The sequence below is a fragment of the Nothobranchius furzeri genome, chromosome 5 (assembly GCF_043380555.1).
Source record: "Nothobranchius furzeri strain GRZ-AD chromosome 5, NfurGRZ-RIMD1, whole genome shotgun sequence".
Classification (NCBI taxonomy): Eukaryota; Metazoa; Chordata; class Actinopteri; order Cyprinodontiformes; family Nothobranchiidae; genus Nothobranchius; species Nothobranchius furzeri.
The window spans coordinates 34,000,940-34,027,575 of record NC_091745.1 but is presented as its reverse complement, the minus strand read 5'-3'; the positions used below and the strand labels follow the sequence as shown (position 1 = coordinate 34,027,575).

At 41.8% G+C, this 26,636-nt stretch overlaps 1 protein-coding gene across 7 annotated transcripts in view; it reads right to left on the bottom strand.

Moving 5' to 3' along the window:
- Positions 1-26,636, bottom strand: part of LOC139061563 (serine/threonine-protein kinase ULK4-like) — a 191,863-nt gene that overhangs the window by 137,646 nt on the left and 27,581 nt on the right. For 6 of the 7 annotated variants that reach the window (XM_070551584.1, XM_070551588.1, XM_070551583.1 and 3 more), the window contains one exon: positions 18,112-18,195. The exons of the other annotated variant lie outside the window; for it this stretch is intronic. In XM_070551584.1, the coding sequence (XP_070407685.1) occupies positions 18,112-18,195 (84 nt within the window). The remainder of the gene's footprint in view (positions 1-18,111; positions 18,196-26,636) is intronic. 7 annotated transcript variants of the gene reach the window in all.

Here is a 26,636-nt window from a genome sequence, read left to right as displayed (position 1 = left end):
AAAGTGCTGAAGCTGCTCCACATCTGTTAGCAATAATTACAGACAACTATTGGTTAAAACGTCTGACTACGACTGCCGCCCCACACACAAAGTTCCCATTTTTCTAGCTTTCTCATAAAATAAAGGCTCTTTATATATTTCCATAGAGCAAAAACTAACAAGCTGTAACTTTCTTAGTAAACTAAACAAAAACCCATTTTGATCTGCTGAGCCATAAAAAAGATCTGTTTAATGTCTTATATTAATATTATTGATGGGTGGGGCTCCGAGTAGAGCCGCTGCTCCTCTGCATCGAGAGAAACCAGCTGAGGTGGTTCAGGCTTGTTGTCAGGATGCCGTCTGGACACCTTCCTGGGGTGGCGTTTTGGCCAGGAGGCCCCCGGGTCGACCCAGGACACGTTGGAGCAAGTACATCTCCAATCTGTCCCGGGAACGCCTCAGGGTCCTGCCGGAGGAGCTGGTGGAGTTGGCTGGGGAGAGGGTGGTTGTGTTAGCCTTTTTAACACAACCCAAAATCTCAGTAACATTTACAGGTTGTAATCTGTAGTCAGACCCACATATCTGCATTAATCTGTGGTATTTATTAGCTGCAATCGTTTAAAGACTACAATCTAATTGTTCTTGGTCAGTAAGGTTTGTCTTCTGCCAGTCTGAAAGGCAGCAGCCGCTTTCTGATTGGGCCGTGTATAATAATATAAACCCGCCTCATTTAAGTTTGTAAACCACAACAGTATCATTTATGTAGTTTGTTAGTAACTACAAAACCTTTGCTTTAGTTTTCATTCAAGTATTTCTAGTAGATGAGAAAATGATTGCAAGACGAAGTGCGATGTCTGCTTTTGTCTATGGAACAGATCTATTGTATATGTGAGGCTGTATCAGTAAGAAAATTACAAATCAATATTTTCACATTACAAATAGCTAAAGACAGCTGCATCTGTATCTGAAAAGAAATACTGGATTGCTTATTTTTAATACAGTATTATGTTTTGTAAAATTATTGAACTTTGAAAAAAGTGACAACACAGAATTGTTCTTGTTTTATTCCTTTATTGACCAAAAAGATGGGTCCATTTCAAGGCTGTTGCAGTCTCAAATCAGCTGTCCATTTTGCATGACTTGGTTCTTTGTTAACACAGAAAAGTGCTGTTTTACCTTCTTTTTTGCTGACATTTCAACCACTCCTGCGGTCTTCATCAGAGCTGGCCGCTAATGGTGGCGTCACTCCTTTCTCTGTTTATCTGTAGGCAGCAGAGGACGATGTTGCCCCCTGCTGCCTGCTCCTTCTCACCGATGACACAGTCCCATGTGTGATCCAATGTGTGGACCCCATCATCTCTGTTCATGGGTGTGTGTCCACGTCTCCTTATTTCTATGGCTTCCTTAGTCAAATTTTGTGTTTTTGTTGTTTGGTGTTTATGATCCGTGTGTTGTTCCAGTATATTTTCTGGTTTTCTCTTGTGTAGCGGTCTGTTGTGGCTGATTTCTTTATTGTACTTTCTGCTTCTTGTCTTGCTGCTCTTCTATGTCTTCGGCTTGTTTCCTTCTCACACTGTTTTCTATGTTCTGATGTTCGTGTGCTGAGTTGGCGTCCGGTTTCTCCTATGTGTATTTTATTGCAGTGCTTGCATGGTATTTCCACACGTATGTCCTGCTGATATCTTTTGTGTGTACTAGACTTTTCTAACTGTTGTGTATGGTTTTGTTGGTGTGTTTATGTTGTGTTGCGTTATTTTTTCTGTTATGCCTTTGAGGTAAGGAAGAGTTCTCACTAGGTTTGGTTCTTGTTTTCCTATATGTTTGTTTTGGTTGTTCTTTTTGTTCTGTTGGTCATCTTGTTTACGTTATTAAAAAGATGTGGTTTTATGTAAAAAGATGTTTTTTTTTGTTTTTTTTCCCATATGGTTTGGTGGTTTTTTGGTGACTTGTACCATTTTTTTTGTTTTAATGTGGTTTTGTGTTACATTTAGTAAACAAGTAAAATGACTTGTATAAAGGGGTAGGGACATATAAGTTTTGACTTCAGCCTACTCCTTTTCAGACAGAGAAGAAAAAAAAAGGGACGATGACATGTATTTTTTCTGTTTTTGTTTAAAAAAAAAATGCATGTTTTCTTTGTTTGAAATAAACTAAACTAAAAAAAATAATGTTTGCTCGGTGGTATAAGGTTCTGATCACTGACTTTTATGTATGGTAGAATCAGTGTTCTGATGTTCTGTGTTAAAAAAGAACTAAGTAATGCCGTTAGAAGAAACACACAGAATGAACGCACATAAGATCTATCCATTTTTCTTCTATTTATTTTCTATTGGATAAACAGAATGCTGCAACACTGGTTTGTATCTACAGAGCCTCTGGAAACTATTACTCACGAGGTAGAAAGTTGTAAGCTTTTCTGATTCAAATGCAGCACGTACAGATCTCAATGTTTTAATATAATGTCCCCATTTCCTGACGTTTTTTCTTTTTCTACATACACAGTAAACAAAAAAAAATGATTTAAAAATTCTGCAGATGTCCTCTTCTCATTCTCTTCCCCTGCTGTCAATCAAATGTTCAGTGGTTTCTAATTTAGTTTGACAGCTTGACAACTTACTCCTTTACCTCAGTCAGATCAACAGAGATTGAAATATCCAATACCCATCATCCACTAAGTGTTTCTGCAGAGGCTCGTGAGAGACATATACCTACACCTGCTGACTGACTCAGAGCAAAACCTGGAACACAAGTCCATCACTTTAAGCCATACCTACTGCCAATTCTGACTCACCATCAAACTAACAGGAACCTACACAGGTTCTCACAGGACATTTTCCTCTAAAGCACTTCTAGTGGTAGGCCAGGGCAGGTGTTACTGCTCATTCTTTACTGGCTCAACAGCTATAATAAATAGATACAAGAATGGCTCAAAACTGGTTAGTTTTACCTGAAGCGCCATATCGTTATCTTGCTTTAAACGTCTTCCACTTTGTTTGATCAAAGCAAAGTGCAAGCATCCTCGTCAGCTTAAAAGTCTGCGCTACATTTGAATCAACCATCACTATTGGCTAAGCGGTGGTTTGTGACGTTAGCCAGTATTTGTGATGTGGTTGACAACTGCACCAGAGTCTCTACCATGCCTCTGGCTGGCTCGGCCAATCACTAGCCGAGTAGGTGTGGTGAGATTGCTGAGCTTTCCTAATATATGAATATCAGCAAAATAAGACAACATCCACCTTTTCTAAGCTTGCTTTTTTGTGGCTTAAGTAATTAGAAACCTTTGGCTTAAACCATTTTTGAGCTAGATGAAGTATTGAACATTTATTCGATACATGAAGTGTTGGACATATTTTTTTCGGCACATGTTCCAACCAGCTGGGAATCTGACAACGCCATAAAGTTAACCATCCAAGGAAACTGTTTGGAACAACGATGTCTATGGAGAATCTGGTCCAAGATATGGAGGAGATAAAAAAGTCCTTGAATTTCATGTCACATGAGATAACTAAAGTGGCAAAACAGCAAAGCGGCCTACAGGAGGTATTGAAAGAAGTCAAGCAACTTAAGGCTTTAATACAAGAAAAGGACAAAAAAATTGAGCTGCTTGAACGGAGGGTTGACGAGTTGGAGCAACATTCAAGGTTGGATGATCTCTTGATATCAGGACTGGAAATACACCGTACCTATGCACAGGCCGCAGCCTGTGACGGGGGAAAAGACATTGAAATCACTGCTACTCATTCTCCAGGTTCTCCCTCACTTGAGGATCAGGTGATCAAATTTTTCAACAGCAAAGATATTGCAATATCCAGTAAAGACATTGTGGCTTGTCACTCATTGGCTCAAAAACATAGTAAAACATCAACCATTGTGATCAGGCTTGCCAGTAGAAAATGTAAAATGGAGGTGCTGAGGAATGCAAAAAAATTAAAGGGTACAAGTGTATAAATGAGCATCTTACGAAAAGAAACTCAGAAATTACAAGGCAAGCAAGGATCCTGAGAAAAGAATAGAAGATCCATGACACTTGGACAAGAAACTGCAAAGTACTGATAAAGCTAAATGGTCCCCCGGAGCAGGCAAAAGTGATGGTCATCAGAGATATTAAAGAACTTGATCAATACAAATGACATACGTCTGCTGTGGATCACCAAGGATGAACAAGAGGAAGACAACCAACTTCACGCATGGATGATACAACAAGAAGATATACGAAGAATCTGGATTATTCAACTCTCAATACAGTAAGAACAGAGACTGGTAATTCAAGTTATGAAAATTTACAATTGCAAAGGTTTGACTACACAGAATATAAACCACAGGATATGCAGGATGACATTGACCCAGATAACAATTTTTACACTAGAGTACAAAATCATTGTGAATACTATACTGAAGACCAGTTTGAACATAATGTCACTATAAAAGGTAAATTATCTGTTATACATTTCAATTGTAGAAGTCTAAATTCAAATTTTGTGAAGATTATGCAATGTTTGAAGCAATCAAATCATCCATTTACTGTAATAGCAATCTCTGAGACATGGCTCCAGGAAGGGAGGATATCTATGTTTCAAATTGAAGGATATAATATGTTTTCCACAAGTAGAGATTGCAAAAAAGGTGGGGGTGTGGCTTTGTATATTGATAAAAACTTTCAAAGTAGATTGGTGGGTGATATGACTATAGTTATGGATAACATTATGGAGTGTGTATCTGTGGAAATACAAATAGAAAAGTCTAAGAATGTGTTAGTCAGTTGTATGTATAGGAAACCAGGATCTTGTGTTGAAATGTTTAAAGAAAAAATAGTTGATATGTATGATGATATAATCAACAGAAAAATGTGTTTTGTCTGTGGGGATTTTAACATTGACCTGTTGAATCCTCAAATGCAAAATGCAAATACAGAGTTTATTAATTCCATGTTTAGTTTGGGACTGTATCCACTAATAACTCGGCCAACTCGAATTACAAAAACTAGTGCGACACTGATCGACAATATTTTTACAAATATTCTTGAATATGATGTGTTAAGTGGTCTTGTAATTACCGATATGTCTGATCATTTACCGGTTTTCACAGTTGTACAAAGGACAACTGTAACTACTCAAAGTGAATCTGTGGTTGTTACAAGGCTAAAAAATCAAGAAGCAGTAAATTCATTTAAAACTGACTTAATGGAACAAAATTGGGAGGAGGTTTATGTGGAAGATGTAAATATGGCTTATGGAAAATTTTTAAATATTATAACTTCTCTTTATGAAAAAAACTGCCCTTTGCTTTATAAGGTGGATAAGAATAAATATGCTAAAAAGCCGTGGATAACTAAGGGGATTCAGAAGGCTTGCAGGAAAAAAAAAATAAGCTGTATAAAGACTTTTTAAAGAAAAGAACGGAGGAAGCAGAACAGAATTACAAGATATACAAGAATAAATTAATAAGTATTATGAGATCTAGTAAAAGAAATTATTATAGCAAATTATTGGAAGGAAATAAATCTAACATTAAAAATATGTGGCGCATATTAAATGATGTAATAAAAAAGGGTAGTGGAACCAATAGTCTTCCAAATATTTTTCTAACAAAAGACAATCAAGAAATTTATCAGTCTAAAGAAATAGCAAATGAATTCAATAAGTATTTTACCGAAATTGGGCCAAATTTGGCAAAGGATATATCAAATACTAAATTAGATGCTGATGCTGTGAGTAAAATAACAAATTTAGACAAAACCATATTTATTCAAGGCACAAATGAAAATGAAGTTATAACAGTTGTTAAAACATTTAAAAGTAAAAAGTCAGCAGATTTACATGGATTTGATATGTCGGTTGTAAAAGAAATCATTGAGATTATAGCCAAACCACTTACACATATTTGTAACCAGTCTCTCCAATCAGGAAGATTTCCTGAAAGGATGAAGGTTGCAAAAGTCATTCCTATCTATAAGGCTGGAGACAAACATGACTTTTCTAATTATAGACCAATTTCTATTTTATCTCAGTTCTCCAAAATACTAGAAACAATATTTCATAAAAGATTGTATGACTTTATTGAGCATCATGATATTCTTTCTGAACAGCAATATGGTTTTAGACGTGATCGGACAACTTCTCTGGCAATTGTTGATCTAGTGGAGAAAATATCTGATGCAATTGACAACAAACAATATGCTGTTGGGGTCTTCTTAGACCTGACCAAAGCTTTTGATACTGTTAATCATGACTTATTAATAAAAAAATTGTGTAGATATGGCATCAGGGGTGTGGCCTATGACTGGATTAAGAGTTATTTAGATAACAGATTCCAATATGTCCACATTAACAACACTGATTCACAGCTACTGACAGTGACCACCGGTATCCCACAGGGGTCAGTGTTGGGTCCCTTGTTGTTTATTCTTTATATTAATGACATATGTTTAGTTTCTAAAACATTGCATTTCATACTATTTGCAGATGATACTAATGTTCTAAGTTTTGGGAAAGATTTAATAACATTAATGGACAAGGTTGAGAAAGAATTAAATGCATTAAAGTGTTGGTTTAACTTAAATAAATTAACTTTAAATTTAAATAAAACAAAATTTATCATATTTACTAATAGAGCAATTACAGTGGATACAAATCTCAAAATAAATAATACAGAAATTGAAAGAGCGAATGAAATAAAATTTCTTGGCGTAACCATAGAAAAAAAGTTAAGTTGGAAACCGCATATTGACTCAATTAAAGCAAAGTTATCGAAATCATTAGCAGTTCTCTATAAAGTTAAAGAATTTTTAGATGAAAAAGCTTTATATCTTTTGTATTGTTCCTTATTTCTGCCTTATTTCATGTATTGTGTTGAAGTGTGGGGAAATACCTACGAAACCCACTTAAAGCCTTTGTTTATAATTCAAAAGAGAGCAATCCGACTTGTAAATAAAGCAGCTTGTAGAGAGCATACACATTTACTTTTTACTCGTTTAAAAGTATTAAAGCTAAGAGAATTAGTTACATTAAGAACTGCACAGTTTATGTATAAAGTGATGTATAATTTGATGCCAAAACAAATTCAGGATCTGTTCCAGATCAGAGAGAGTGTTTATGATCTCAGAGGGTATAAAATGTTTAGAAAGCCTAAAGTAAGAACTAAAATGAAACAACTTTGTATTTCTTGTGTTGGGGTTGATGTGTGGAATAAATTAGACCAGGAGCAAAAAGATTGTTCAACAATGGTAAAGTTTAAGGGTATGTTTAAATCAAATGTGATTAAATATTATGAATCAAGTCAATGAAAAAATGCATAAAACATTAAAGGTCTTTTTTTTTTATAAAGCTAGAATGGGGATTTGAATATATTCCCATACATTTCAAACATGATGTAAAAATTATGGAATCGGTATGCTATTCTAAAATTTTGTTTAAGTTCAAAGGGTTTGGGGGGCTGGGCTTATAAGCTTATGCTTCCGCCTGCGCCCATTCTTAGCATTGTGTAAGTTGTGTGTTTGCTTGTAAACCTGCAAATGTTTCTTTGTTATATTATATTGTACTATTGATTTTAATTTCTCATTAATTTCTCATTAAACTAGCCGATGCAGCTCAGGGCTGCTTGCCTTCCTCCCTTTCCTCTGGTGAAGGAGGTGGAGAGAAATCCTCCAGACTAGGAAGCGTGAATCTCACTGTTACTGAATGGCTTTCCAGCCTGTTGGCAAACCCACTGCTTTCTGCTATGAACCAGGAGTTTTCCCCAGTGCTCTATAAGCCTAGCGAGTCACCAGGCCAAGTGTCCATGGTCACATGCTGCAACAAGTTTCCTTGTGCAGTTGTAGCCCTCAACCAACACCCCAGTGGCTGGAAATTTCAGCCGTAACTAACAAAATGTCAGTTGCAACTACAACCTCTACACACTAGATGTTGCTATAGTGTATGTTCCATATTCAACCTTTAAATGTGTTAGTCCTGCTTTTTAACATGACCTCACCGACCTGACCCTAAGTTCTGGTGCCGGAGACGGTTTCTGTACTCCGGTAAATAAGTGATCTAAAAGTAAAGTCTTTTTGTTGTGTGGTTTCTATTGATCTCTTGACCATTATGACACATAACACTTCCCTGGGGTTGTTGTTTTGACTTCTTGATTTAGTGTCGCTATAAATGAACATGGAGGATTTTCTCCTCTTTCTTATACTTAGCTTTCTTTTTCTTGTTTAGACAGTTCTGACAGTCCCGTCTGACATGGCTGAATGAGAAAGTATTACGTGTTTAGAGTTTATAGACACACCAGCAGTTAGCAAAGAAACATGAGTGGATGAATTTATATAACCAAAAGGAAAATGGTTACTGCACGCTGTCAGCTTGTACTCACTTTCTAATCATTACCATTGCAGAAAATTGAAAATGTGTATGCCAACAGCAACGAGATTGGTTGAAGGGGAGAATGAGCGATTTGACTTATTTATCGTTATTGAACTGCCAGAGTATGCTGATGGAAACTCTCCCACTCCTCACACATGGCCTTAGGGACCAGAAAATTATCCTTAGACCCAAGCTGCCCCACTCCCTTTCCAAGTCTTCTCTGTGTGCTTTCCTTCTCTTGCGCTCTCTCAGTGTAAAGATATGCAGTCAAAGTGTTTCTGTTCTAATGAGACAGACCAGTCTACACAAATGGCCCTCATTTCACAAAGACATTACAATTGTTTATACAATAATGCATTATTTATTTGCTCTCTAATTATTTTATTAATTTATCCAAAAAATATAAAAAAAACACAAAGCAGAGGACATTTCTGGCACTTCTAATTTTTCAAAAGATTTTCTTCTTTCAGCTTCAGTGACATGAATTAAAATCTGCTGTTATCTTTTGAGCCTCTTCTTGCTTCTCCTGGTCTTTTTGAATGCATCTTCCTTCCAGCTGAGTTGACAGTTATGCCCTAAACTACAAAGTAGTAGCTCCAACACAGAACTGAGAGGGTTAAATACATGAGGGCTGGGAGCTTGGGTGATTGGAAAACGAGAGGCAGGTGGGAGCAATTAACAGAGACACATGACTGAACAGAATGGGGAGACAAGACAGCGTGTGACACATTGATACCGGATGCTCTGATCTGGGTAAAGGACTATTTATGTGTCATGAGTTTAATTTAACTTTGTCCTTGTGTGAGTGCAGATGGTTATGACCTTGTCATATAAACGTGCTGAAACATATTGCAATCACTATAATCATAACATAACATTCATTTCAGACTTCAATAATTGAGCACAGATTAATGAAACATTTCATTATATTATAATTATTATGAGTAGCAATAAACAAATGTTTATTTAATGATTATCTAGCTTATAAGTTGTAGAAGTTCATATCTGATTTAGGAAATCCAGGCTGCGAGTGTTCCTTATATGGAGGCATGAAGAATCATGGAAGAATGGACCTTGAGGAGAGAACATTATTGTCGACACTTCATTATCTGTGTTCAGAGCTGCAGAGTCTCTGAGCTCCAGCAGATGGGATGAAGGCAGGCCAATTTAAAGGGGACACATGCAGTCTTGTGTCTCCTTTTTGACCAGATGTTGAATGGTCAAACTGTACCCCAAAACTGACCATTGCTGGACTTTACAGATGGGACCCTCATCCTATGTGCATAGCATGGCTCCCAGCCATTAAAACCTGGATGGTGGGAGCTTTCTTCAGCTGAATGAAGATTAGACTGAGATCCTCATCTGTGCCCCAGATAAGCTGGTTCCCAAAGTCAGAGACTCTCTTGGTCAGCTTGCTTCTCACACCAAACCTTCCGTCAGGAATCTTGGCGTGACCTTTGACCCAGCTCTCACCCTGGATTCTCAAGTCAGTTCTCTTGTTCGCTCTTCCTTCTTCCATCTCAGGAACATTGCTAAGCTGAGTCCCATTCTGTCTCGCTCTGAACTTGAGACAGTTATCCATGCCTTCATCTCCTCACGCTTAGACTACTGTAACTCTCTTTTCATGTGTCTGAGCAGAACCTCCCTGAACTGTCTACAGGTGGTTCAGAATGCCTGTGCTCGGCTTCTGACCAAGTGCTCCAAATATACCCACATCACCCCGCTTCTCCTCCAGCTTCACTGGCTGCCAGTCAACTTCAGGGTCCATTTCAAGATCCTGGTTCTGGTCTATAGGGCCTTACATGGACAAGCACCATCTTACATTGGTGATCTTCTTAGTCCCTACACCCCCAGCAGGTCCCTGAGGTCCAGTGATCAAAGCCTACTGGTTGTGCAACGCACCAGGCTAAAGACCAAAGGTGACAGATCATTTGCTGCTGTGGCCCCCAGACTCTGGACCTCTCTCCCCCTGAGCCTGAGATCAGTGGACTCAGTGGTCTCCTTTAAAAACAGCTGCAGACTCACTTGTTCAAGCTGGCTTTTGTATGACCTTCTTCACCACTCTCTCTTTATTCTGCTCTCCCCACCTATTCCACCTTCCTCAGGATCCACTGATTTCCCTCTTTCCTATTCACTCTCTCTCTTTCTTAACATTTTTTCTTTTAAATCGCAATAGCAATTTTCGAAATGCTTTTTTATATTTTTACAATTTTTATATTTTTTGTTTTTGTGAAGCGCCTCATGATTTTTATCTTGAGAGGCGCTATTGAAATGATATTTTCTTCTTTTTCTTCTTCTTCATGTATGGGTGCTGCTCACACCCAGGAATCGCAGGCTAACCCGCAGATATGCTCTCACTGCTCCTCTATGCCTGAGAAAATAAGGGAAAGGAGGCTTAAAGTGGCAGTGGCTAATGACAGGGACCCAGGCCTCGGCTCGGCCACGCCTGTAGGTGCAAGTGACAACCATCAGCTGCGAGCCTCCACAAGCTGGGCGGATATGATGGAAGAGGAGTCCCCGCTACCACCTCTGTTCGAGGGACTGTTGACAGCGGGCTGCTCGTGCGGGTGATAAGGAAGCTGAAGGTGATGCGAACTCAGACCTCCTCGACTTGGACATGGAAGAGGAGGAAGAGGATTCCACCATCCCAGCTCAACTCTTTAGGCCACCTAGCGGCACTGGGGTGGCATCACAGGGGGACGCCAATCTGTACGAGGTTTGCAGATGAGCAGCGGCGAAGATCAACATTCAGTGGCCGGCAGCCAAAGGGGCAGAAGGGGAGGAACGAGACCTGTATGATGGTAAGAGACTCCCACTAAACTCCTCTCCACCCAAGCAGCTCTTGCCGGCTGTCCCAGCATGCATGAGACAAATGAGTCATTACTGGTCCAGTCCATTTAAGAGCAAACTCCCCACCAAGGGATGTTCTAAAATGGAGGTACATGGGATGGGAGAATAGGAGCTGGCCGAACCCCCAGCGGTGGAGCCTTCAGTGGCATACCACCTTCACCCCAACCGCAGATCAGTGTCAGCATCATCTAGCCTTGCTCTCCCATCTAAAATGGATCGTATCACGGCATCAATTTTTCAGAGGAAGTGCAAATATGCTGGACAATCTGTGTGTTCCCTCAATGCAGTTACTCTCTTGTCAGCTTATCATGGAGAAATCCTCGAGGAAATGGGTCGTCAGCTGGACTCCGGGGAGTCTAACCCTGTTTTATGGAGTGAAATTTGTGTGGTCAACAATCTCATCCTGCGCTCTTCTAGAGGAGCAGTCCAGGGCTGTGGGCATGGGATGGGATCGGCGGTTTCGGGTGAGAGAGCCTTGTGGCTAAACCTGTCAGGCCTAGGTGACACCCAGAAAGCTGATGTCACGGATGCAGCATATGGCCTTACCAAAGGTCTCTTTGGCCCTGCCTTGGAGAAGATGACCAAGACAAGTACCTGCAGAAAGCAGGAAAGTGAGACCTTCAATCTCTGCTTGCCTCATAAACATAGCCCTCAGCCAACTCAGAGACCCAAGCCTGGGTTTGCAGCAGCTGCCTTAGCTGCAAAGGGTCAAGAAGGCTAGACCACAGTGGTCAGCAGGTGGTCAGCCAAACTAGGTGGAGAACCCTCGCCCATGGGAGAAGCACTCCTTTGCAGCAGCAGCAGCCGCCAGGAACCGCTCGTCTCACCCCAGCGAGGGCAAGAGGAAGAATACATCCTAGCTATTCTTGCTTCTCCTCTCCAAAAAAAGAGGAGGTTTTCAGAGGAAAAAACAGACCTCTGTGTTCAGGGTTCAAACACTCCTGTGGTTCCCAGTCCAGCAGGAGTTTTGTTTGCTTCTCCCTCAGAGAGACGAGTGTGTGAAGCAGAAAACCCAGTATCACCAAACACTTTTTAGTTTTCAAATGAGCACACAGTCACTGTCACCAAGCACTTTGCTCCCAAATGTGTGCAAAAATGTTCAAGGGGATCGCTTAAAAATAAAGACAGCTTTCATGCAGCCAGGCATTCAGCCATGGGCAGAAAGCTCCCCACAAAAAATAAACAAGCCCCATCAGGTCCCTTTGTGCCCAGCAGAGGGGTCCTCTCACTCTTCCCATGGGACGAGTTGAGGCTGCTCGGGTGACAGAGATGACGTCACCCAACAGCGGCCCGCTTTCGGCTCGGGCTGAGAGGTGGCGCGCATGCACAGCTCCCTCTTGGGTTCTGATGACAATTCGTCGGGAACACAGGCTTCAGTTTGCCTCAAAACCACCCCATTTCAACGGGATAATAACATCGGTGGCAAAAGAGGATTAGGCACATATCCTGGAAGAAGAAATCGCTTCACTGTTGAACAAAAATGCGATCAAGATAGTGCCAGGCGACGAGGCCCATCAGGGTTTTTATTCGCGCCATTTCCTCATTCCAAAGAAGGACGGGAAATCTCTCCATCCCATACTCGACCTGCATGAACACTTACGCAAGCACACTTTCAGAATGTTGACTCACAAAACACTCTGCCGTTTTAGTAGAAACCGAACACTTCTCACAACTGGGGTTCCACTAGGGGCAGTGGTGTCCAGAGTTACCATGACGACAAACGTGTCCCTTACAAGTTGGGGGCCACCTTGATGGGGAGAGCAGTGAACGGCATTTGGTCACACAGTTTGAAACGTGTTCACATAAATGTGCTGGAACTCCTAGCAGTATTTCTAGCTTTAAAGCACTTCCTGCCCTACTAAAGGGACCGTCTGTCTTAGTGAAGACAGATAACACCACAGTGGTAGCTTATATCAACCATCAGGGTGTAACACACTCCCCACAGCTGCATTCACTAGCTAAGGAATTAATTGTGTGGTGCAGCTCCAGACTCCTCTCTGTTCGTGCAACACATGTGGTGGGCAGCTTGAACAGAGGGGCAGACCTTCTATCCAGAGGAAATCCTCTGTATGGAGAATGGAAACTCCACCCCCAGGTGGTGCACCAAATATGGCAGAGATTCGGTCAGGCTCCGTTGTGGCCATCCAAGCCGTGGGTGGCAGAAATAATCCAAGTGCTTTGGGACAAACCCTGGCCCCTGCCTGTCCGCAGGGATCTCCTGTCCCAGGCCAGGGGGTAGATTTATCACCCTCACCCAGACTGCTTGTCTCTGTGGGCCTGGCCCGTGAGAGGTGGAATCTGAGTGTGGCAGGCCTGTCCCCAACCATCATTGACACCATTCAAATTGCTAGGGCCCCCTCAACTTGCTCACTTTACAGCTGTAAATGGAGAGTTTTTGAGGTGTGGTGTGAAGAAAAACGCATTATCCCGTTTCAGTGTTCGGTGGTGGATGTACTCTGTTTTTTGCAGAGTCTGATGGACAAGGATAAAGCTTTCTCCACTATTAAGGTTTATCTGGCTGCAATTTCTGCAGGCCATGTGGGGTTTGGTGACAAACTCTCTCTTGTTCTGGAGGCCCTCTGTCATCATCTTTTTGAACATGTAGACGGGGCTGGATTGAAATTTCTTACTTTAAAAACTGCACTGCTCTTAGCCTTAACTACAGCAAAGAGCATGGCAAGGTCAGTCAGTCCCTCTTGTTTACAGTGGGCCCCTGGCCACACTATGGTGTGTCTGCGGCCCAATCCAGCTTTTGTGCCTAAAGGGAGTCGTCTTAGGGGCTCGACACACGGGAGGCGACAAACAACCGCGATCAGTGAAATTCGTCGCTGTCGCTTTTATTACCTGACACACGGGAGGCGGCCCGCGCCAGCGGCCAGCGGCAAAGCCATCTACGCATTCTGTTCCATGGCGAAACTGCAACTTCCGTTGTTTTGTTTGGCTGTGTCAGGTTGGAAGGAATTACGGTTATTTAAGCGGTTCCGAGTTAAAAAAGCGGTAGATATGATGTTTCACAAGGTGCTGCTAGAGTTATGTGAAATCTTACTTCTGATTTTACTATATAAAACATAATAATAATAATAATAATAATTAACTTCTCCTTCATATTTGCTCGGAAATGTACGGAGCATCCTGTCCGCTCATTGGTCAGTGAATGAAACCTCCCTTGATTGGTCCTCGTCCGAGTGACAGCGATGAAAAGTTGAAAATATTTCAACTTTCTGGAATCTCGTCGCTGGGTCGCCTGTGCACGACACGTGCACGAGCACAAAATTCACACGCACGTTTTTTGCGTTTCGCTTAGTAGGAGGGAGACCCGCGATTATCGCTTTGTCGCGCATGTCTCATTGAAAACAAATGGAGGAGAGGCGATGTCGCCTCCCGTGTGTCGAGCCCATTATAGCTGCTCCCCTGTGGAGCTGCTGGCTTTTCACCCACCTCCTTTTTCCTCAGCAGAAGAGCAGAAGCTTAATTGTCTCTGCCCTGTTTGAGCTTTAAGGGCTTATATGGGCAGGACTGCTGGTTTCAGAAAATCAGACTAGTTGTTTGTTTCTTGGACCATGGCCCATAAAGGCAAGCCAGTGTCTCACCAGAGACTGGCACACTTGATACTAGAAGCAATAAGCCTTTCATATAGGTGTATGGGTGCTGAACCCCCTCTGGGGGTGAGGTCTCATTCTACAAGGAGCATGGCCACATCTTGGGCCCTGTTTCGTGGTGTGTCAGTCCAGGATATTTGTGCAGCAGCTAGCTGGGCCACGCCACTAACTGTTGTGCGGTTTTACAGGTTGGATGTGTCTCAACGTTCACTGGCGCACTCAGTGCTGGAGGCAGGATGCACAGCGTCTGCCAAGTGGTTAAACTGAATTTAGCTGCAGCCCACTTTGGGATGGACATGCAATCCGGGAGTGGGCCATATCTCCCATAGTGAAACACTGAACGAAGTTAGACAAAGAACATGGGGTTACGTTATGTGAACCCCAGTTCTTTGATAACACAGGGAGGTGTTTCACCAGCAATTCCCTTCTTGCTTTAACAGTAAGAAATCTTACGAATGAGTAGGAGGGGTTGGTTGGCCGTGGATATACTGGGTGGGTGGAGCCTGGGCACGGCACAACCGGTCTGTCAGGGACAGACATGTTGTCATTGGAGCTTCCATAGTTGGTCACGCCAGGGCAATTCCCATAGTGAAACACCTCACTCTGTTATCAAAGAACCGGGGTTTACGTTATGCTGTGGCGACTGGAGAGGAACTATGAAATAGTATTAAAGCTTTTGCTGTTTGAGTGTTCAAGTTGAATTCAAATAGAATATATAGTACATGAAATATATGATGATAATAATTGTATGTGTGATGTTAAAGCTAAAATGCAAAAGAGATAAAAAAAACTTGTTTACTTTATATCGATGAACTGGAACTTCATGGTGTCACACACTGAGTAGTCTCTGTACCACATTAGGCGAGTTGGGATCTAGTGAACCTAGCGCAGGTGTCAGCAACTCCAGTCCTCGAAGGCCACCATCCTGCTAGTTTTCTCAATCAATCAATCAATCAATCAATCAATCAATCAATCAATCAATCAATCAACCCAGCATGTTTTAGTTGCTTCTCTGCACCAACACTTGCTTCAGTGGTTGAATCATGTGTGCAGCAGCTCATCAAGCTCTGCAGAAGCCTGGTGCCTCATTTATCAGCCGCTCTTACGCTCAGATCTGGGTGTATTTTGTGCGTAGGAACTAATATACACATTATGTGGTATTCTTCATTTTGTACTCGTGCATGGAAATGTTCCTACATATAAGAAAACGTCAGGCCATGTGTACAAACAGTATCTAGAGGTAGAACGTGGAACTGCAATACTGAAGGCCTCAGTCGTCCACACATGTTCCTCATGCACAAATTATTTTACCCAATAAAAAAATTATTTTGGCGGAAAAAAAGCAGTGTCACACAATTGTGGCTAAAACCTATAAAAGACACCTAAGACTGACAGACATCGTAACATGGCTGATCTTGAGTTATTGGGAGGATTTGGCAGAGACGCCTGACTCTTTTTGTGTCTGGCGTCTCTGGCGCTGAACCAACCCAACACACCCACTACGGACTGATTGGCCAGCTGATGTTCATGCCTACCTTCAGGGTGAGGGCAGCATCAGCCAGCAGCTGCTGCCCACATGCGCAATTCATTATCAGTCTGGATGCAGTGGGGTAAACATCTTCTGTGACTGCAACCTGTTGCTCCAGCCATGGGAGCATAGGTTCATAGAGGTATAGGTTCAGAAACATTATGTGCCCAATGAGGTGAGCTGACTGAATGTACCGAATGACCAGATTAGTGTAGAATAAATGTTTTTAAATGCAGGTTTAGAGGAAGCTGGCCTTCTCGTGCTTTAAGTACTAGATTTCTACACCGTGTGTGTATTTATTTTAAAATATGTGCTTTCCCATAGTTTTGAGTTACATTGGTAACTGTTGTTGCATTTATGGACAAACTGGAGATTATTTACTCTCCTCAACAATTCAACCTGTCAAGTTCACTATTTACTGCCTATTGTACCACTTTATGGGTGTGAGATAAGAGTTAAAGGTGTGGTTGACTGAAAAAAACATTTTTATTATAATTTTTTCTGATTCTAACGGGTCACTCAAGAGTGTTTCATGCAGGCTGAACATGAAAATAGTCTCCTGCATTAGCTTCTGATAGAAAACAGACAGTGAAACTATAGGACTAGAAAAGCCTGACTGCTCTACGTTAAGCGGCCGCATGCTCACCCATCTTTACTCACGACAGGAAAGGCTGTTGTTGTTTTTCCCTCCAAGTAATCAGCAGAGAACTGTTAGCATTAGCAACTCCACCACACAGCAGAAGCTCCTCCAGGCTTATATTATTTATGGAGATATAACACCCATGCAAGTCAGTGGTAGAGTCACGTTGCTATTATCCAATCTGAGGTGAGATCTTAGGTGTGTTCTTGCTGTGTCGTGGTTCTAATTCCATACTGTCGTTCTTTTTTTAAAACACAGAAACTGTTTCTGTTTTAAAAAAAGAACGACAGCATGGAATGAGGATAGATGTTCAGATATAAGGAAATACTGCTCCAAAACCTGCCGTCTGAAGGTCAGCTGGGATGTGGGTAACTTCTAGTCCATAACCCCCGCCCCCCATTCATCATTCCTACCAGAGACCACTGCAAATGTATTGATTAAACACCTTTAATATTATTTAAAAAATAAAAAAGGAGGAGACAAAAATTATTCTCTATTCATTCATTCTACATTTAAACTCTAAATGAGGTTTTCATTATTATCGTTGTTGTTATTATTGTTATTGTGCCAAAACAACAACATAGTCAACTTTAGGTTAATATTGAGGATGTATTTGCTCTACGTGCTTTATAGCCCAGCCTCATATGGAAGGTAAATGGAAGTGTTTGTTTTTAGGGGGCTCATTCCTGGGAAAACATCCATTTCTTTATTTTATTGCAAAACTAAATAAAGTTTTGTTACTTTACCTTGTTTAGAGAAACTAAAGTAAACAATAAAAAATTTAAATAAGATGCTGAAAAGAAGAAAAAGAAAAGCCAAAATATCTGTTTTTGTGTTTGTGCTCCATCTACTGTGTGTGTGTTTCTGGAGGGTAATTGCTGCTGAGGTCAGACTGCTGAGCAGTAAAGGGTTGTGTTTGATGCAGGTAAGAGTGTGTATGCATGCGTGTTTGTGTGTGTGTTTGTGTGTATGCATGTGTGTGTGTGCATGCATGTGTGTGACTGCTCTGCATGCCCTTGACTTGCAGCTGGCAAACAAGGCTTTAGGGCCCCACAGCTGCCTCATCATTACTGTTCACAGGGATCCCCTGCCACACACACACACACACACACACACACAGTGTGAGCCTTAGTCACAGCTACACAGACACAAACAGACACGCACAGAGACACTCACCCCTTCCCGCAGGCTCCTCATTAAGCCGGTGTAGGCGGTGGTGGGAATGAACCACAGTCCCTCTGGGGAGCCTCTCTTCTCCTCCTGGTAGAAAGGCATAGAAAGACAGGGAGGAAGGGTGAGAGGGGAGGGTGTACAGTTGGGGAGGTGGAGCAGTGGAGGAGTGGAGTGGAAATGGGAGAAAGGCAGACAGATAAAGTGAAGGAGATGGAAGTAGAGAGGAGCGAGTAAAGGGTGAGAAAAGGCCAAGTCAGGGAGGGGATTGGGGAGCACGAGGAGTCAAGACATCTTGATTACACGCTTCATCATCCCTGTGAGCAGCACGCTGCTCCACCTTCTAAGTAAAACCTGACAGCTGTTATTACAGAAAATACATTCATTAGTTTAAAATATATATTTTTTTTTTTTAGTCCTCGAGACAATAGCTAAAATAAGCTTTAAGATGCTGTTTAAAGCTTCTTTTTTAAACAGAAATCACTCCTAAATATCACACAGTCATTTAAAACAGTGTTGTATTTCTTTAAGAAAACTAGAACAATGTCTGTGCATTTGTTTGGTTGAGACTACTTCTACTCAACGCAGTATAATTATGTGTGTGTAATAAAAACTGATCATTCCCCAAGCTGGAAGTTCATTTTTTCCTGTATTTTTGTGAAACGGTGATCTGCTCCTGCGCTGCTGTGCCCGAGCTCAAGGCTACATCTAACCTTGAGGAACAGGCAGCATTGTGAGCCCAAGGTAATCATCAGTGAAGGCTTCTAAAATAGATGATTGGATGGTTGTAAAACAGTCAGTTTTCTCATCTTAAAGGGATATTACACATTATTTCCAAATGTGTGGATTTCCTTCATCCAGGTTTTAATCCATCCGACTGCTGAGCATAATAAACTCATTTCATTCTGCGCATCAATCCACCACAAAACGAGTTGAAGCAACAGTATTCCTACCTGAAGCTGGAGAAGAAAGTGTTTCCCTGAACTAGTTGGTGTTTGAAATAAAAGAACCAGTCTTGTTCATGTGGAAGAGGATGCTACTCAGACAGATGAAGGTTTTTTTCTACTCTACAAAATCAGAAGCACTTAAAGTGTTGAGTCAGTTAACTCAAGGAAGAAAAGATGAAAACGAACTCCAGCTCCAGAGTTTGACCTTTTCTGGAAGAGTAATGGGGAGCTGATTGATTTTGAAGGTCATCCATCAGTCATGTAAATAAAAATCCTTGACTTCATTGACTTGCTTAGTCAAAACAAGGTTAAGCAGAAGTAAATTGGCAATGCCCTTTCTAATGAATGAGACCTTCTCCACACTTTCTTGTGATTTTCAGGAAAAAGGGTCAATTTCCCTTTAAGTCAGCATGTATTATTAAGCCAGTGTTCAATTCCATTCACTTCACTCAAGATTGGTCTTTCTCACTGAGGTAAATTTCCAACTCTGGCATGCGACATGAGTGCTGCTGCTGCGCATGGCTCACTCATTTAAAACATCATTTTACTTAAAAGTTAGAAAAGGGTGAGATTTTTGTTAAATCATACATTTTCTTTCATTTTGCATTCAACCAATTCTTAGAGGCTGGTGTTAATATCAGTTAGCCTGTTCTGCTGCTGTTAGGCTGCAAGTTTACAGGGTGGGAAGCAGATTGCGCATGTGTCAAAAGGTCAAGACCACTTGAAAAAGGCCCAGAAATCATGGTTGGATCTTAAAGTAAGTAAGCTTTAACATGCAACAAAAAGGAACGGAAGTGAAATAAAACATTTTCTGAATGGCAATCTATTGAGGACAACACGTAAGCCTGATTTATACTTTTCCGTCTGCGGGGGTAGAGACATGCAAAACTATTATGGGTCAACACAACGGCTCTGCACAGCCGCAGTGACATGCCCAACTTTTTAACTGTCCATCAAAAGACTGCAAGCTTGATTGATCAGGACGTCTTTTCCTTTGAATTCATCAACAGCACCGCCATCCCACTCAAAAATGAAAGAGCACTGAAGATATCTAGAAGGGGAGAAGATTGAAGAACATCTCACAGAAACAGTCTAATGATAGTAGCAAACTTTTTATTCATGGACAGAAGTCACAGGAAACGTGGTTTTGGTGGTGGTGAATGCATGAAGAGATGCAAGAGAATGTTAAAAATTATCTGAAACACAAACACACAAGTACACCATAGGGAGCCTAAGTCACGCCCACCTACTTCCAGACCATGGGTCCTCGGAAGAATGAAAACAATAATGCAAGTCAACGGGGCTAAAAACGCTTTTTTCTAATTCTGTTTGTTTTGTTCCATGGATTTCACATATGATGTCTGAATTTTAAAGGGTGGTGGGGGGCTGGTGCCTATCTCCAGCGGTCAATGGGCAATCAGGCGGGGTACACCCTGGACAGAGAGCCAGTCCATCGCAGGGCAACACAGAGACACACAGGACAAACAACCATGCACACACACACTCACACCTAAGGACAATTTGGACAGACCAATCAAACTAACAGTTTTTGGACTGTGGGAGGAAGCCGGAGTACCCGGAAAGGACCCACGTGTGCACAGGGAGAACATGCAAACTCCATGCAGAAAGATCCCAGGCCGGGAATCGAACCCAGGACCTTCTTGCTGCAAGGCAACAGCTCTAACCACTGCGCCACCGCGCAGCCCAGAGTCAGTATATTGTTCATAAAATGAATGTAATTATTTTTCCTAAACTAATGATATATACAAGATATGAATAATGAGATGTGATGTGGTGGATGTGAGGTGTTGTGATGGAAGCTAGATGTTGTAGCAACCGTTCTTTGTATCTGAGAGAAATTGTGAAATCTGGGTGTAAAAGAATTTGTTGTTTGTTATAAACTAGAGTTGTTTTTTAAAAACAGCATCAGACACAATCTGTCGTGCCAAGTCTACGCACCCTTGGTGTGGAGGTTCTCGTTCGATCTGGGGGGTCGATGGTCACTGCTGGTGGAGTGAACTCTGATATCAGGAACCCGTAGACAGTTCCTATAGGACCCATCCAGTCTGAGATCCCTCGAGGTGAAGGCAGGAAGCTGGAATGCTTATTTGCATCTAAGGTTGATGTTTGCTTGGCTCTTAGAAGAGCCAGTTGTCTGGTATCAGCCGTAGCGTTGCAGAGGGGCTTTGACAGCAGGTCAAAGGAGAAGATGGTTTCAAAAAGTTCTTTAATATATATATAATAATAATAAATGCTTCTTTCCCGAAATGGCCGGTTCGAGAGCCAGCGAGAAACTGAATTAGCTGGGAAGTAATTCTTGTTTTCTTAGAGTACTTTGTTATGATTTCTGGCCAAGTTTGGCCAATCAGAATTTTACATGTTTCTGAGTATTTACCAACATCCCTCAGAAAGCCACGGCTTCTTGCAGACACAAAGATGTTCTTAACACACAGTGTTAAGAACCTTTAGTGTGTTAAGAACCTTTAAAACTCTTATGTGAGGTGCCTTTTAACCTTAATGAGTTTCTTATTGTAATGTGTATGAGTGTAGACAATGATTAACTTGTTAAATCAAACACATACTGATTTGTGACATAAACCGATCATTGTGAGAACAACATTCATTTTAAAGCCACCATTGGTTTAAGCACCGGTTACTCAAACATTTCATTTAAACTAGGGCTGGGACTTGATTAAAAATTTTAATCTAATTAATTACAGGCTTTGTAATTAATTAATCTCAATTAATCACATTTTAATCATTCAGGAAAATGTGCTCTCAAAGTAAAACTTTTAATTAAAATTATGAGATAGAGAATCAAACATTAGACATGGTTATTACTGTAAACTAAAGCTTTTAATAAAAAAATGCATTTTAATTATTCAAATGTCACTGTGTGATATGAAACAAAACCCAAATCAACTATAATTTATAATTACAAATAGAAAACACCTGCAAAGGGTTCCTGAGCCTTTAAATAGTCTCTCTGTTTAGTTGAATTACTGAAATAAATTAGACTTTGCACCAGATTCTAATTTTTCCAGTTTCACTTGTTTGTATAATTGGGAGTTTTTATTAGCATTTCTACTCATAATGTAGTAAAAACACATAAATAATAATCCTTCAAAATGACAGTAGAACAGGCACAAATATGATCTAGGACTTAAATGTACTAACTTTTAACACCAGAGCAGGCATGGCATATTCTGAGAATGATCAGGAATACTAACTGGTTCCAGTTGGATGACTGGAGGATGATGGGAAGATAAAAGATCATGGCGAGGAAATAATGATCTGACGAACAGGTGAGCGGACCTTCCTTACATGGGAAGTCCTCATGTCACGTTAAGAAGGGGATGCTGCAGAGTCTGCAGATTCACGCCTGCTGCAGAGAATCTGGTGTGATCTCCAGCCTGATCACAACTTTCTCGTTCCTCGCTGCCCCGATACACTTAAGCATCCGCCCCTTAGCTGATGACAGCTTCAACACAACTCGCTGCTTAATGATAGTAATGCATGTGATGTTTAGACAGAGACTCGTCTCAAAAACAGAATTGTTTAGAAAATCATCAGAAAAGTTTCAGAGTGTTTCTGTTTTAAATTAAACTTCTGTTTTCAACTGTAAGACACGTTGTTTGTGATTGTTTACAGAGTAGTGAGAACACGGAGCGTTCTCCCAGCGGAAGCCGGGTGCCTCTCGTTTGTCTGACTACTTTCATAAACTACTGTTAGGGCACAGAATTATTCTGTCTGGTGCTTTCAGCGCTGCACAGATGTTACGTAAATGTTAAAAATACAGCTTACCGCAACATTTGTAAAGTTTCCGGTGCCACCGGGCAGCCGCAGCAGTGACGATCTCTGAAAAATGTCCGCGACACGGACTCCGTTGTTGTCTGGAAGTTTTTTTCCCAAGTTAAGGAAAGAGGCGGACGTGTTTCCTAAATCCTGCATCAGTCCAAGCAAGGCAACTTCTTTCTGTTTTTATTCTGTTTTAGTAGCCATTAGCACTGTGCATTGTTTTGTGCGTCGGTGATATTCAGTCTACGAGGAAATCGTGCAATGACAAAGGTTCCGCCGTGCTTGAAATGCAAGCTGCGATTAAATGCGTTAATTTTTTTAAAGCGGCATTTTTTCTAATTAATTAATCGTAATTAATGCGTTAAAGTCCCAGCCCTAATTTAAACATCTTGTTCATTCATCACATATGATTTTTGTAAGCTTGTGAGTTGTAAAATCATGGAGTCTTCACTTATTCAGAGTGAAGAATGTTGGCGTCTGGCTTTCATGCAGAGTGCATGAACCTTGGGTGAGAATGTTTGTCTGGATGTTTTGTCTTCTGTATGTCAACACGTACTGAGCAGAACCTTCTGGGTTTAGAAGGCCAAACAGAAAGTGGATTTATTTCTGTAGGTGAAAGGTTATTATGTAGGTCAATATAAAGGTGAAAATTGACCCTTTTGGACGTTACACTTGCATTCATTTTTTTGTTTTCCTAGAGACCCGTGAGCCGACCGGAAGGAAGGAGACATAGGCTCCACCAGAGACGTGACTCCAATGGTGACAGGATACACTCAGAAAAGCACTACGCCCTCAGTTGTCCTGGCGGGGAACTGTTTTGCAACACTCCCCTGGCAACAGAGAAGTTCAAAGGGAAAAGGTCTCCATCAGTGTGTGTGTTCAACTCTGCAATTGAGCTAACGAAGAAGTATAAATTAGACTTTAAAGAGAAACAGCAGCTGATCAAATGTCTAAGACCACATCCCTTTAAAAGGCCAAATCTGTGCATAAATGTGGAATATTGTCATTTTCTGTCAGGCGGTCACACTGTCATGATGTTCTGATGGCAGAGCCATATAATGATCACGTCGTTGAGCTGCATAAACAGGGTCTCTCCCAACGCCATTACTGCTGAAATGCAGTAATGGACTGTAAGACAGTCATTTGGACTTCCCTAAATGATCCTGAGAGATAATGGAACAAAAATGTGAAAGACCTAAAAAGGCCGAAGGATCCAATTTGCTGTCCATCAAGAGACTGGACGATCTTCGTCCAAACTTACGGCTGTTACTGGTGCTGACAACGGCCTAACCCTCAGACTGCATCTGAGCTGAAAACTCTCCTGTTCAGGCTGGCTCCGTCACCACACTCTCCTTATCCTGTGCTTTCTACCTAATCTGCCTTTTCCGGGATCCACTGATTTCCCTCTTAACAAATCATGTTCTCTTTCCCTTTTTTACAGTTTTAATCACAATAAAAAAATGGTTTTTTCCTCATTTTAGACATTTTTTAAATTATTTTTTCTAAATCCTTTTTATACATAAAATTTGTTGTTTTTGTCAAGCGCCTCGTGATTTCTATCTAGAAAGACGCTTTATAAAATACGGTTTTCTTTCTTAAGAAAGCAGGTCTAAATGGCGCGAGTCTAGTTTTTGTAACAAGCCACTCCTAAAGGTGTCCGTCCCCATCAGTCCCTGTGCAGCCTCTGATGATCTGAGCTTCAGCTCTTGCAGAGAGACGCTCCTGGAGCGCTGCGGCGCTTCGGTTTGCAGTCTCAGTTGATTTTGTTCACAAAGCAAAACTTACTGCCCATGTTTACTTTCATTTTCAATATAACTGCTGGCCAGAGCCCGGCATTAACTCCCCACATATCATGACACCCCTCTCTGTTGCGCCATGGTACAATGGCCGTTTATAAGACAGACCATTGCTGCAATTTGACAACCAAGCAAGGCGGAACGAATGCTGAAAAATTCATAAGATACAATTATAAGATACACAGTTGCAGTAATATTACGCCGATTGGTTGGCTTGGTCAAATCAAATCACTTTTATTGTCACGTCACATGTGCAGGTACACTGGTACAGTACATGCGAGTGAAATTCTTGTGTGCAAGCTTCACAGCAACAGAGTTGTAAAAATACAGTAACGTAAAAACAAGCAAAATATAAAAATGGCTAATCTAAGTAATAATATGTGTAGTATGTGTGTGCTAGTATTTTTTTTTCTACGTGTGTGCGTGTGAGTGTGTGTAGTGTGTATATACATTTTTACAAATGAATAAAGTAAACAATAAGATAAGAGATATAAAATGTACAGAGGTTGGTATGTGCAAAACTGTGGCATTAATGTACAGTATGGAGTGTGTAATGTTGGAGTTTCAGTAGTGAGGGTGAGGTGTCTGCGATGTGTTCAGCAGTCTGATGGCCTGATGGAAAAAGCTGTCTCTCAGTCTGATGGTTCTGGACCGGATGCTGCAGAACCTCCTTCCTGATGGAAGTAGTCTGAACAGTTTATGGCTGGGGTGACTTGAGTCCTTGATGATCCTCGCCGTTTTCCTCAGGCACCGCTTCTTATAGATGTCCTGGAGGGAGGGAAGCTCACCTCCAATAATCCTTTCTGCACACCGCCCTACTCTCTGGAGAGCTTTGCGGTTGTAAGCGGTGCTGTTGCCATACCAGGTGGAGATGCATCCAGTGAGGATGCTCTCAATGGCACAGCGATAGAAGGTCCTGAGGATGCGGCGGCTCATGCCAAATCTTTTCAGTCTCCTGAGAAAGAAGAGGTGCTGCTGTGCCTTCTTCACTGTATTTTCCGTGTGCACTGACCACGTAAGATCCTCTGCCAGATGAACTCCAAGGAAACGGAAGTTGCTCACCCTCTCCACAGCGTCGCCGTTGATGGTGATGGGGATGTGTATTCCTCTGCACCTCCGGAAGTCCATTATCAACTCCTTTGTCTTTGTGACGTTGAGGGTGAGACGGTTGTCCTGACACCAGTGGGTCAGGGCGCTGATCTCCTCCCTGTAGGCCGTCTCATTGTTGTTGGTGATGAGACCCACCACTGTGGTGTCGTCCGCATACTTCACAATGATGTTGGAGTTTCTCGTGGCCGTGCAGTCGTGGGTGTAGAGTGAGTACAGGAGAGGGCTCAGCGCACACCCCTGTGGAGCACCAGTGTTCAGTGTGACGGGGGATGAGGTGGTGCTGCCCAGTCTGACCACCTGGCATCTGTCAGACAGAAAGTTAAGGATCCAGCTGCAGAGGGAGCTGCTCAGTCCTAGATCCTGCAGTTTCCTGTCCAGCTTCGAGGGAACAATGGTGTTGAATGCTGAGCTGTAATCTACAAACAGCATTCTCACATACGTGTCCCTCTTCTCCAGGTGTGACAGGGCAGCATGGAGTGTCAGGGCTATGGCATCATCAGTGGACCTGTTGTGGCGATATGCAAACTGTAGAGGGTCCAGTGAATCGGGCAGTGCAGAGCAGATGAAGCCCCTGACCAACTTCTCGAAGCATTTGCTCACGATGGGGGTCAGGGCTACAGGTCGCCAGTCATTCAATGAGGAGATGGTGGAGGATTTGGGTACAGGGACAATGGTGGCCATTTTGAAGCAGGCAGGGACTACAGACAGAGAGAGGGAATGCCTGCAAGACCCTGGTGTGTCTTGTAAAAACAGCTATCATCTCTCCAGCGTGTACTGGATCTTCTTTAGGCCTTCTCCTGGTTGGACGTCCAGGAGGCATCCTAACCAGATGCCCAAGCCACCTCAACTGGCTCCTCTCGATGTGGAGGAGCAGCAGGTC